This window comes from Schistocerca gregaria, chromosome 10, assembly GCF_023897955.1.
Source record: "Schistocerca gregaria isolate iqSchGreg1 chromosome 10, iqSchGreg1.2, whole genome shotgun sequence".
NCBI classification, from domain to species: Eukaryota; Metazoa; Arthropoda; class Insecta; order Orthoptera; family Acrididae; genus Schistocerca; species Schistocerca gregaria.
In genome coordinates, this window is record NC_064929.1 from 90,516,540 (window position 1) to 90,531,100 (window position 14,561).

Sequence of the window (14,561 nt, forward strand, 5' to 3'; positions counted from 1 at the left end):
ACTTCTACATCTGATGAAGCCTCTCCATCTAAAATAACATGTTGTGTGCTACCTACCAAAAAGTCCTCAAGCCATTCACAAATTTCACTCAATACTCCATACGATCATCCTTTTGGCAATAAGTGTACGTGTGGTATGAGTCAAATGCATTGTGGAAACTGAGAAATACTGCACCCACCTGGTTGCCTCGATCCAAAGTTTTCGGTACATCACGTGAGAAAAGTACGAGTCGTGTCTCTCACGATCAATGTGTTTGAAATCTGTGCTAGCTGGCATCAAGGGATCTATGACAGATTACAGTTAAAAGAGGGGCTAACTCAGCTGCAAAATTAGTATAGAATCTGACAGCAATTTCATCGGACCCTGGAGCTTTATTTAATTTTGGCAACTGCAGCTCTTTCTCAACATCACTGACACTAATAATTATTTTATTCATATTTTCAGCGGTATGAGGATTAAACTGTGGCAATCCTCCTCTGTTTTCCTTTGTAAAGGAACATTTGAAAATGGAGTTGAGCACAGGATAGGTTAGCAACCGAGCTACCTGAAGCCACTCTTTGGACTGATGTCTCTATCAGCAACAACAGAACATTAACAATAACTGCTTACCTTCCTCTGATGATATACTCTTTGTCACGCCAGAGCACCGGGTCGTGTGCCAATCTCTTCCATCGCACACACACATTTTGCGCAGTGTCTATAAGCTCATTAAAACTGAAGAATGAAAATACATTTAGTATTATTTCATCTGGGAGATCATCAATATTCTTCCCCTGTCCATCTCCTGCAACCATTCTCAGAGCTGTCCTTCTGTCAAACGTGAGCTCCGGCACGGCGACGCGTGTCGGACCGGCGGTCTCTCTCCGACTCGCCGTGGCAGCCTCCGGTGATGCAGTCGATCCGCAGCCTCGCCGTGCCACGTGGCCGGTGCGAACCTCTGCTCCGTCTCTGCAGCTGCAGTGGTACGTCGCCACCCGTCAGCGGCGACTGCTTCCGGCTGCTGAAACAAAAATTTTCCACTCTGCCTGATCACAAATTTTTCATTAGCATTTTTTATTTCTGACTGATGAGTAATCACTCCAGTTGATGAAAAATTCTGCATTTTACTCGAGGACTGGTTTTGGGTTTATACTGAACTCATTTTGTAATGGAACCTGAAAATTGTGCTTCCACGATGATTTCGAGTTAGCTTCATCGTAGTGCAATTTTCAAATTTGACTTTACTTCACCGCAATACAGTTCTCAGATTCTACTAGAAAATTGTTTCAAAGTACGAGCCAAAGCTGACCATGAAGTAAACTTAAGTACTTTTTAGCAACTCGAGCACTGACTTGTCAAATCAGTCCACATTTGCTGAGCAGCAGCACTACCCAGTTGTGCAGAAACTAGCAGTTATTCTGTTTACTGTACGCTCAAACACAGGACATTATTATACGTTATTTAGAGATACATTAATGTGACCACCTGTCTGACACCTGAGTAACCACCTTTTACAACACAAATCACTGTGAGATGTGCAGAAAGAGAGTCGGTACGTTTCTGGACAGTACCGACGGGGGTGTGAAACTGTGCCGACTCACGTGCCGTGGCCAGCTGCACCAGGTTTCTCAGCACGAATAACCCGATTGAGGTGGTCCCACAGATTCTCGATCGGGTTTAAATATGGGTAGTACGGCGGTCAAGCGAGTACGGCAAATTCATCCTGGGGCTCTTCAAACCACAATGAGATGTTGCATTGTCTTGGTGGTAGATGTCATTGTGTCCAGGATAAACAAGCTGTATACAGGGTGAAAAGTATTTAAACCGACAAACTCTGGGAAGTTGTAGGGGACATCAAAACAAATATTTTTCCTCTGGCGACTAATTAATTAAACCAACAAATACTTTTCCACGACCAAGAGACAACACATTAACACAACCCAATTTCAATTACAGCAGATTTTCAAAATTCCTCCATTGACACGTAAAGAAAGATTACACCATCAGGTCATGTTCTGCCTGACAGGGGCAAAAAAACCCCAGAAGTATCCTGAATTGTTCCTGCTGCTGCTACTATCCAGGCAACCAGGTCCTCTTCTGACGCAATAGGAGTTGCGTAAACAAGGTTGCGCATCTCTCCCCACACAAAAAAGTCCAGAGGGGACATATCTGCGGATCGAGCAGGCCATGGCACAGGACCACCTCTGCCAATCCACGTTTCTGGGAACCGTTGGTCCAGGAATCCAAGCACACGACTGAAATGTGCCAGTGCCCTGTCGTGTTGGAACCACATGCGTTGTGTTGTAGGGAGCGAAATGTCTTCCAGCAATTGTGGCAATGCTCTGGCGAGAAAATTGTAATAGTGCCTGCCACTTAATGGCCTAGGTAGCAGATACGGCCCAATTAAAGGGTCCCCAACAACACCAACCAACACATTAACGAAGAACCGCACTTGATGAGCGCTAGTAATTGCGGCATGTGGGTTAACCTCACTCCAAACATTTGAATTGTACATGTTGAAGACTCCATCATGCCTGAACATTGCTTCATCAGTAAACAACACAGAGGATGGAAATGTAGGCTGCATTTCACACTGTTCCAGGTATCTCTGTGAAAACTGTGATCTAGGTGGATAATTAACTGGTTCCAAGTTGTGGACACACTGTAAGTGAAAGGGAGGTAACAACTGCTCTTGAAGGACTGTTCTTACATTTGTCTGATTCGCCCCCATGTTACATGCAATTACACAAGTACTGATTGAAGGATCACCAAATTCTGCTTCCACCGATCTGCGTATTAATATGTAATGCAGCCAATGAGATTGCTGCTAACGTAGAACCTTTTCTCCTCGCAGATCACACTCGTGCAGTGATACCTGAACGCGCAAGGTATTATAACGAGTGTACAGACCTCCGATTAGTCAGTCTGCATTTATCTGCACCTGTCTGTACCAGTCTACATTACCTGTACCAGTCTATAGTCAAGTTTCAGTCTGCACCTAATAAGATTACCATATTCATGTTCATAGCCATGAAGATAAATGTATAGACACTTTGTCAAGTATCAGAGATATGTGAGAATAAGATTAACATACCCAGACCAAAGGAACTTCAGATTGTCAATTGTAAATAGTATCCAGAATCAAGTTACATAATGTTTATGTTTGTTATTATTTTAATAAATGTGTGCGAAAATTAATCAAGTTCTGTTTAAAGTCGGTCACCGTCAATCTGCTACTCTAAGCGTGCAGTGGAATTTCTATCGTCTGACCTAACGGCAGAAGACAAACACGCCACGATAAGACCATGAGACATATTGCTGACACTCGCCTACTTCATTAGAGCGACAAGTCAAATAATCTGATGGTGTGTGGACCAAAGATCTTACAGTACACACACCACAACGTGCCATCCTCGAGTGGTTATTGCGTGTCAATGTTGAATGTGGGTAGTGGTCACATTAACTTCAGTAGACTGTGTATAAAGCAATAGTAATGGAAAACAGAGAAAACATAGATTGCAAATATATTTTCATAGAGAATGCACTCAAACTACAATAACAAAATTTCAGCGTTTGTCTACTTGACTCATATCGTATACACTGATGAAAGCTACACTGCAGCTGAAGTCTAGATCTGCAATAATGTACAGAGTGAATTGTGGCTGACTGCTGACTTACTTCCACATTAGACATTAGGTGCCTTGCCCCAGAAGGTCATATCGTAAAACCATACTGAAAGTACAAGACCACTGCAAAACAGATGTAAAGTAAAGCATAGTGCTATAGATAGAGAGATGCTGAATGAAACGCATTTGGCTCCCGAGACAGCAATGCGTGACGCCTTCGATGACTACCATAGCAGAATACTTTCAAATGATCTTTTACACAACTCAAAGTAGTTCTGGTCTAATGCAAAGGCTGTTAGTGCCACCAAAGTTAGTGTCCAGTTACTAGCGAATGAGACAGGGACTGAAATTGAGGGTAGCAAAGCAAAAGTTGAAAAGACTAACTCAGTTTCCAAATGTTCCTTTACAAAGGGAAACCAATGAGAATTGCTCTAATTTAATCCTCATGCCATTGACAAGTGTGAATGAAATAAGTATTAGTCGCAGTGGTGTTGAGACACAGCTGAAATTGTTAAAACTGAACAAAGCTCCAGGGCCCAATGGAGTCCCTGTAGATTCTATACTCAATTTGCAGCTGAGTTAGCCCCTCATCTAACTACAATCTATTGTAGATCCCTTGACCAAAAAAACCATAGGTCACACCCATGTACAAGAAGGGTAGTAGAAGTGATCCACGAAACTACTGTCCAATATCCGTGACATCGATTTGTTGTAGAAACATACAACATATTCTGAGTTCAAACATTATGACCTCCTCAATGCTAACATGCATGAAAACATCGATCTTGTGAAACCAAATTCACACTTTTCTCACATGATGAGGTAAAAGCTTTGGATCAAGCAATCAGGTAGATGCAGTATTTCTTGATTTCTCAAAAACATTTGATAAGTACCACACCCATGCTTATTGTCAAAAGTACAGTCAAACAGGATATCGAGTGAAATTTTTATCCGGACCAAGGGCATTTTGGTAGGGAGAATGCAGCATGTTATCTTGGATGGAGAGTCATTGTCAGATGTAGAAGTAACTTCAACTTCGGGTGTGACCCAGGGAAGTGTGTTGGGACACTTGCTGTTCACGGTGTATATTAGTGACCTTGCAGATAATATTAACAGTAAAATCAGTCTTTTCACAGTTGATGCAGTTATCTATAACAAAGCAATATCCGAGAAAAGTTGCATAAATATTGAGTCAGATCTTGATAAGATTTCAGCGTGGTGCACAGATTGGGAACTTGTTCTAAATGTTCAGAAATGTAAAATTGTGCACTTCACTAAACAAAAAGGCATAGTATTCTATAACTATTAAATCAATGAGTCACTGTTGGAATCAGACAATTCATACAAATACCCGGGAATGATCACATAAGTTCAGCTGCGGGTACAGCAGATGGTAAACTTCAGTTTATTGGTAGAATACAGGGGAAGTGCCATCAGTCTCTTGGAGGAGATATCTTACAAATCGCTCATGTGGCCACTTCTAGAATATTGCACAAGGGCGTGGGACTCATATCAAATAGGACTAACAGGGGATATTGATCATATACAGAGAAGGGCAGCATGAATGATCACAGGTGTGTTTAATCCAGGGGAGAGTGTCACAGAGATACTGAAGTAACAGAATCGGAAGACTCTTTAAGATAGAAGTAAAATATCCCAAGGAAGTCTATTAACAACGTTTCAAGAGCTGGCTTTAGATAATTACTCTAGGACTATGCTACAACACCCTATGTATTGCTCACAAGAGGTGGCCTGAGGGTATGACAAGAACAATTACTGCACACACACACACACACACAGAGGCACTCTTCCCGTGCTCCGTATGTGAATGGAACAGGAAGAAACCCTAATAACTGGTAGAATGGGACGTACCCCCACCTCATGGTGGTTTACGGATTATAGATGTAGATGTAGCTATGTAAGTCATTCTCAGAATAATGCAGGTAGCAGTGGGTTTTCAGTTAGCAAATCCACCTCTGTTGTTATCCATCTTGATTCCTTGGAATTTCACACCTCACACTTCCACCTTCAACCAGTGTACAGCCACTGATCTCTACTCACAGCTCCTGTAAGTCAATTTTATAATGGAACAGTGTAATATCAGTTTTTGTGAGATTAAGGATCATACTGTTGGCTGTGAAACAGTTATTCTCTTTGCTGTGTCTGGTACTTTATCAATATGCTTGTGTCATCACGAGATACTAAAGTTTTTGAAGAGTCCTACAGTACCCTGCATAAAGCATTTGTGTAGATGGAGAATACAAAGGGTCAAAGCACTGATCCTTGTGGCACACCATATTTAATGTTTCCCTGAATTATTCATTCCATAATTCCTTATTCTTGTTTTATCATTTGGAAACGTAACATTCTGTTTTCTATTGTTACGGTACGACTCCATGTATGCAACAGGAAGGCCTTTAACACCATACCATTTTAGTTTTCCTCGTAGTTTTTTTCTGATAAAACACAAGCAAAGATTGCCACAAGATCACTGAGGGTGTCAAAAGGGTAATTTTTGTTGTTTACTCAGATCATAATTGAGTTTTGGGTGTCATATAATGCTTTCTCAGTAGACAACCCATTATGAAAGCCAAACTCAGCTGTTATTAAGAGGTTAATCTTAGAAAGAAGGTCAAACATTCTCTTGTTAGCCACCTTCTCAAAAAAATTGTAAGAACACAGAAATGAGGAAGAGGAATCAATAATTAAATGTTAGATACTTATCTCCATGGTTGTAAATGGGTATTACTACTGAATACTCGAGAGATTTCAAGTGATTCATTTTGAATCATTGATTGGTTACAAAGGCAAATCAAGGGCAGCACTGCCAAGTTTTTAATAATTTTCCTGAGCAATTGCAATAGCCAGAAGAGTTAATACTTGTAGTGACTTAATCATTTCTGCGGTCCTTCTAAAAGGTGATTTACAAACGCCTGGCTAAGTGAATCTGAAGGATGTGCATTTGAGGGATCATTTCTCACTCTGTGTTTTCAGCTGCTGTTAGGAAGAATTCAATTCAGTAGTCAATGATTTACGTTTTATATCATTTGCTTGCCCTTACCCTGTTTCTGCAATTTTGAACTTCTTTTTCTGCACAGTATGTAGGTTTTGCATTTTTTATGATAAAGTGAAGAATTTTTGAATACTTCTTGTGATACATTTTAAAGTCTTTAATAGAGCTAGTCCTTTGCATTAAATAAAGCTATATCTTAGTACTGGAGGATATTTTGATCCCAAATGTAGGCCCGCCTTTCTCTCGGCTTCAAACGTATGTTTCCCCAACCCAGTGTAAAGGATTATTGGATTCATAAAGATGTAGGCATATTTTTAGAAAACAAATTTCTCATATAATGTGTGTTCATAGTAAACTTCTCCCCATTTCTCATCACACGAATTCTCTATTAGCACTGTGAGTTGCGCAGTGGTTAGACACTGGACTCGCATTCGGGAGGACGACGGTTCAATCCTGATTTAGGTTTTCCGTGATTTCCCTAAATTGCTCCAGGCAAATGCTGGGATGGTTCCTTTCAAAGGGCATGGCCGACTTCCTTCCCCATCCTTCCCTACACCGATGAGACCAATGACCTCGCTGTCTGGTCTCCTTCCCCAAACCAACCAAAGAACCACTGTGAGTTGACATTTACATACATATCTATGTAATTTTACTTTCCCCTTTTTATTCAAACTGGACCAATGCTTTATTGCTGCTACTGATTAGGATGATCAGATAAACTATTTCCTGCCCTATTCTCATCTTATATTATCCTATTTTGTTAATATTTTATCTGTATACAGGGTGATTATTATGAACATTTAAAAAACCCCAAAGTGACATAGATGACACAGAGACAAGTAATTTGATACAACACGCATGTTCTCACAAATGTTGAGAAATACTCCAAAATTGGAATGGAAAATGTTGAACATGTGATATCACCAGATGACACACCCTTGCCCATAGGGGGCACTGCTATACATCACTCCGCTGGACTACTCTGTTTTTGTAAATGTAAAATGATTAATTATCGTACTGGATTACCACTGCAAGTACTATTGTGTCACATTGGTAATGCGAGAATGAATACAGAGTACACTAGCGGAGTAGTGTGTAACAGAGCCCTTGGACCAGCAAGTGTAGAACCAACAAAGCCCAATGACTGCACAAGTGGTTAGTTTTGATATCTGGTCACATCACATGGTTGCCATCCACTTTTGGGGTATCTCCCGACATGTGCAACTCTGTGTGTCTTATATCAAATTAATTGTCTTCAGTGTCATCTACATCGCTTCAGAAGTTTTCAAATGTTAATACGAATCATCCTGTATATTATTTCTGTAATGTTTCTGACATGCCTGATACTATCGTACTAAGTGGTTGACGGGTGAATAAGTAAATTATGGGGCTTATATATATTTCACGAATTACAGTTGGATTAAGGAATAAATTATCAATGCTATCGCACTATGTCTGTCTGTTATTGTTTGGAATTTTACTGAGGGTGTCAAAGCAAAGCTGGACATCATTAATTATGTGTGTCCTCAGTACAAAATATATGTGATGAAACTGCTATTGAAGTCCCCACACACAATCATTTCCCTGTTATTACTACTATCTTTAGTAGCCCCTCTAATTGTTTAATGAAGTTTAAAACATTTGCTGTTGGGGAGCCACTGCATATACAGCCAGAACTCGTATCTTGTATGTTTCCAAGATTAAGCACAGCTTTCAAACACCTGTTCAGTGCAGTACTTAATGAGTTCACTGGCCTGGGAGTATATTCCACTTTTCGTGTATATGGCCATTCCTCCTTTCCTCATATTACACCTACAGTAAAGTGATACTAACTTGTCAGAAATTTAGGCAATAACAAAAGTGTGGTAGGAATCACCCTACATCTTTCCAAGGCCTTTGATAAAGTAAACCACCAAATTATCCTTGACAAACTGGAGACAATATGCATCACTTGAACTGGGAGGAAACTGATTCAATCCCGTCTCCAGGTAGAAGTCAGGTTGTGGAACTCATCTCATCTCAATACACGCACAAAATAAAGTGCATCTTACATTCTAAGAAAGTGGAAGCAGGAGTCCAGGGTAGCATTCTTGGCCTCCTATCATTCTTGATCTATACAGATGACATTAAAAGCCCCAACAGTTCACTTGGCCCCCTATTATTCTCGGTCTATATAGATAACATTAAAAGCCCCAACACTTCGACCAAAATTATACTATTTGATACTGATACAAGCATTATTATACGTAATGATAGGCAATCCTTACCCACTACAGCTGAAAATATTCTGAAGTGTGTGCAGCAGTGGTTTCATGCTAACAAGTTAACACTTCATTTAAATAAAACAAACTGCATACAGTACAATAAAATAAAAGAGAAGGATGACCTCTGTTTATTGTTGAGCGACCAAGAGACAGAGAAAGTAAGGTCTACAAAATTTTTGGGCATTTGCATTGATAATTATTTGAGCCGGAAAGAACATGTCATATACACACCTCAAAAATTCCATTCTGGATTTTTGCATTGAGAATAATTTGTGCAGTCTGTAGCACGGAGTGTGTAAGATCGGTATATTTTATTTATTTCCATTCTATTGTATCTTGTGGAATAATGTTCTGGGGTGTAACAAAATCTCATCTGCAAACATTTTTAAATTGCACAAAGGAGCCATTTGAATTATTACACACAGCTCTCCACGAACACACTGCTGGTCCTTATTGAGGAACCACTAGTTAAAAATACTTTCAGTACCATGTTTTTACATATTCCAAAGTGTACTGGTTACAAGAACGCACATGGAGTAGTTTACATACCAATTCTGATTTTCATAATTACAATACACATATCAGTAAGAATCTGCTTGTATATATAGCAAGAAAAACAAATCCTCAAAAACACGAGCCATTGCGAAATAGAGCTGACAATGCTCCTCCAGTTTGCATCAAGGGAATGGAAGATGACACATTTATTTAAAAGGCATTTTTTGAGTTCACTCTTAAATTTTCTGTTTAACCCTAAATTATTGGCAAATACTTGTATCTTCTTCATTGTCATATGAATCATTCTGTTCTCACTGTAAATTTTATACTTTGTTTTTATACTCTTTTAATTTCAAATGGTGTGATAAATGTGTTTCTCGAAGTGTACTGCATGCATTTCAAACCATTATTTACTTGAAACTCCCTCACAGATTAAAACTGTGTGCCGGACCAAGACTCGAACTCGGGACCTTTGCCTTTCCCAGGCAAGTGCTCTACCCACAAACTTGGGTAGCTCATTGGATAGAGCACTTGCCTCAGAAAGGCAAAGGTCCCTACATAGGTAGGAATGATCATCAAAATAAAATAAGAGAAATCAGAGCTCGAACAGAAAGGTTTAGGTGTTCGTTTTTCCCACTCGCTGTTCGGGAGTGGAATAGTAGAGAGATAGTATGATTGTGGTTCGATGAACCCTCTGCCAAGCACTTAAATGTGAATTGCAGAGTAGTCATGTAGATGTAGATGTAGATGTTCGAGTCTCGGTCTGGCACACAATTTTAATCTGGGAGGAAGTTCCATATCAGCGCACACTCCGCTGCAGAGTGAAAATTTCATTCTGGAAGCATAATTGTTCAGAAAGCATCTAGAAGACCAATGCATTAGTTCACTGTATCACATTTTCTTGTAAAATGTTAATTTTATATTTATTATGGGCTGTCCACATACTGTATGGTATTATGGGAATTACTATATCATGTAAGCTCTGCAAAGGTTGATAACAAGCTAAACTATCAATTTAGAGACCTCTGTTCCTGTTCTGTGAGTTCCACATGATGTTATGCACAGCACATCTGCAGAAATATCTTTACATTTCTTCAGTGTCCTGTACTGGTAGGAGCAGCACATCTTTTATATTTAACATGTGTCTTATATTTTAATGTAAAATTCCAAATTCATCATGGTAGCCACCATTTCTGTTGTCCAAGCTGCAGTTCTTTTCCTAGTGATTGTTACAACTGTGTCTGTAGTTATTTGGCATCTCTGTTTTTCAGAAATATTTGCCCTAAGATAGACCCTGTGAAAATATTCACATCAAAGGGACTGAAATTATTTGTGCAAGTGACATCTAATTGGAAACATTGAGACATAGCTCTTACCATCTTCATATCTGAGCAAGGGCCATACCTGGCATGACAATGAAATGTCTAACATTTTCAGGCTTGTGTGTGAGAAACAGCATGAGTCTTGCACAATACACATGGCTGAACACTCAAAGATATGTGAACCACTTAGGTGCTACTCTTCATAATGCACTGCCAACATACATAGAGAGATGGGAGACAGAAACAGCTTTCTTGTTGAGAAGTGTTTCTACATTGTAAATAAATGTGTTAGTGTATAGGATTCCTAGGCCCTCATTCATTGTTGGGTTCTTTTGATCGTGTTAATGATGTACCATCTATATTGTGTTTTTCTTTGCAAGGATGTTTCTGCTGTTGGTTTTCTGTTTCAGATGCAGTGGCAGTGTAATACACCTCTGCTGAGGAAGGATATGGTACTGACCTAATTGTGATGATCGGCAGGTTTTCGTGTGTTCATGCATTATATCTTTTAGCAGTGCTATATAATGTGCTCAATTTTTTGAGCATTGTTTTGAATAGAAGTTTAATTATTTACTTACATCATTGAATGACATATTGTGTTTTTTGCATTTTTTCATGTAATTTGGTCATTTATTTTTTCACTTTTTCGACGGTGTTTTTATTTTCAACATTTCGTGTTCATTGATTCACTTTTTGTGGCTGTTGCAGTCACAATATACGCGATGTATTTTATGGTTCCCCTTATTGTACCGGACTGACATTCAAAACATTGGGATTTATTTCTCATCGGGCCATACTGATTTGTGTTTTCCATCTTTCCCACTGTTGCTAACGTGAATGCTGGGATGGTTCCTTTGATCAGGCCCTGGCCGACTTTATGCTGTATCGTATTTTGTTAATACCTTATGTAGAGTATATTATTTAAGTTATATTTTTGACAGGTTCTATACTATTGTACGAAATAATCCATGGGTGAGTAAATAATTATGAAATAGGTCTACTATCTGAAAAATATTCCCATGTTCTGTCACATCTTAATAAGATTTCGAAGTGATGCAAGGATTGGCAACACGTTTTAAATACTCAACCATTTAAAACTTCAGAAATATTTTTGTTGTTAGGGAAGAAATAATCTCCTACTGCGAGAATCGTTCTCGTTATTACAGTTACGAAGTTATGCATGCTACAAGAACATGTCGTTGTTGATCATTTTCATTACATCAGCAGCACCACAATTTGAGCGAGTACTATATTTGTTATAGTTGCAGAAATAGCGAAGTTCAACAAATAACATACAAGACAATTTGTAATGCACACCACATCGCGCAACTGTGAGTTGCCTTAGTAAACACAGCTTGACAGTAACGAATGGTATGTACAATATTATCGGAGAAACAAGAGCGAGAGTTAGAAAGTGAAACACCGCTTTGCAAACCTTGCTTTTTGAGAAAAGTTCTGTAAAGCATGTCAACTACACACACAATAATTCAATTAATCGGCATTCAAACATGAGTCGTTAAGCAAATTATATAGAACTATCGTATAGTACATACATCATGTGTGTTCATTTATTGTGTTGGCATTTGGCAATGCTGGTATTCAAATGTTTTCTTACACTCCGATGTCAGGGCAATAACGCTGAACGCATATTTTAAATTTATCAATTTTCACTCTAGCCGATTATTACAAATGAGTCCTTATCACTGAAGTTTTATCGGTAGATTTGCTGAGTAACATCCGATATCTGCGGCTAACTGCCATTGTGAGCATTATCATATTATACACCCTTTACATAAAATATATTAGTAATTCTTAAATTTAGTTACAGACCGTATACTGACATTAACCATGCGTAACAAGAAGTAATATGTTCGGAAGTATTCTCACCTGAAAAGCTTCAATCATGTACTGCAGAGTGAATCGACCCGTCTACTCATTTTTATTTCCGCTTACTGGCATAGTTATTCCCCCTCCTGCACAGGGCTAGTGATGACATCGCGTTGCGTTAACTGTCGCCCGTCGCTAAGACATCCACAAGCAAAGTGAAGGGGAAAAACCGTGCATTCGCAAATTGTTGCACAATGCTAGGAGGAAGTGTCTTGAACACAAAAAATCGTGGCCGGTGCGGTGTGAGCGTTGGGGTGGATGTGGATTTATTTATTTATTTCGTGTTCCATAGATTAATATGGGAACATATCCCTGGATATAGAACGAGTCAAGGTTTTTACAGATTATTGTTGGGTCAAACCATATCAAATTACCCAATAAAAATAAATTTTACATCCACTTCCTTAGAACTATTTGAGCCAAATATCATGACAATCTAATACCATCCTGACAACACCTGCATTTTATTTCTTTTTGCTGTATCTCTTATAGTTTCTCTTAATAAATTTTTAAAGTTTTTATGTTTTGCATTTTCCGAACCTTCGGATATGGTAAATTTAATTTGTATTCAAAACTTTAAAATTGCTTATCTTAAAAACTCTTTTAGATAACATCATGAATTTTTGCAGCAAGTTTATTTGTTATACATAATTGAAGATAAAAATGATACTATTAAAATATATTAATATTTTCTATGAAAAAAATATATATGCATTTTTTTTCTTTTTTTTTTAACGGATGTTTTGTTTTATAAGAATTGCAGTATCTAGAGTCTCAGACCTGATAGAATGCTCAAATTTGTTTTAATTTACTACTTGATAAAACAAAAATAATGATGGCTTTTTTAACATGAAACTTCCTGGCAGATTAAAACTGTGTGCCCGACCAAAACTCGAACTCGGGACCTTTGCCTTTCGCGGACAAGTGCTCTACCAACTGAGCTATCGAAGCACTGCAGAGTGAAAATCTCATTCTGGAAACATCCCCCAGGCTGTATCCTTTCTTTCAGGAGTGCTAGTTCTGCATGGTTCGCAGGAGAGCTTCTGTAATGTTTGGAAGGTAGGAGACGAGGTACTGGCAGAAGTAAAGCTGTGAGTACCAGGCGTGAGGCGTGCTTCGGTAGCTCACCTGGTAGAGCACTTGCCCGCGAAAGGCAAAGGTCCCGAGTTCGAGTTTCGGTCAGGCACACAGTTTTAATCTGCCAGGAAGTTTCATAGCAGCGCACACTCCGCTGCAGAGTGAAAATCTCATTCTGGCTTTTTAACATGTTTATCAATTATAGTAGATTACATTAAAATTATGTACAAAGATAGTGTACTTACGACACTTATGTATAACCCAGCTGATTGCTTGAAACATTGAATTTTTTGGGTAATTTTGTCTTTTTAATAAACATTAATGCTGATTCAAACTGTTTTTCCACTTCATCCAAGAGCTTTCAGTTCTTTTGATACAGTCTTTTTTGAAGTATACAATCTTCCAGTGCTGCTTGATTGAGGTGCGTCTACTACACAGACTATGTGTTCCAAAGGCACTATGCAAGAATCTTCTCTTTCAGGCCAATAAAATGATGCAGCTGGTCCTGAAGGATGTAGAAATAGAATTTCTGCATCTTCTTCATCATTGAATATTGTTTTTACCAGCCCAAAGTACCAGTTACCATCATAATTTGCAGCCACAGCTATTTATGGATGGTTCAACGCTAACCCAATCAGAAGAAGAATGGAAAGAAAAGACTAAGGAGGGTTTAACACTATCTGTAGTCCTTCTAATTTCAAGGTTGTTTGTTGGAAGTGGTTTGAAGTTGTGAAAACTTCTTGTTCCAGGAATGGCTCGGGTTGCTGAAAACGTTTTTCTAGTTTTAACCGTAGCAAATAAGCTACTTTTTTGTCAATAAAGTGAAAATGAATGTTTTCAATATTTTTTTCACAAAACTTGTACACATTGATTGCTGTCATTATTTGTTCTTTGTCTG

The 14,561-nt window shown here is 38.8% G+C and overlaps 1 protein-coding gene across 9 annotated transcripts in view; it reads right to left on the reverse strand.

Moving 5' to 3' along the window:
* Nucleotides 1–12,766, reverse strand: part of LOC126293526 (uncharacterized) — a 147,175-nt gene extending 134,409 nt beyond the window's left edge. The window contains exons 1-2 of one of the 9 annotated variants that reach the window (XM_049986793.1): nt 12,587–12,766; nt 610–997 (exon numbers count right to left, since the gene is read on the reverse strand). In XM_049986793.1, coding sequence (XP_049842750.1) covers nt 610–794 — 185 coding nt within the window. In that variant the 5' untranslated portion in view covers nt 795–997; nt 12,587–12,766. Of the gene's footprint in view, nt 1–609; nt 1,001–11,277; nt 12,087–12,134; nt 12,335–12,586 lie in introns of those variants that run through there. The other 8 variants (XM_049986785.1, XM_049986786.1, XM_049986787.1 and 5 more) reach the window with 8 other exon arrangements.
* Nucleotides 12,767–14,561: the final 1,795 nt, after the last annotated feature.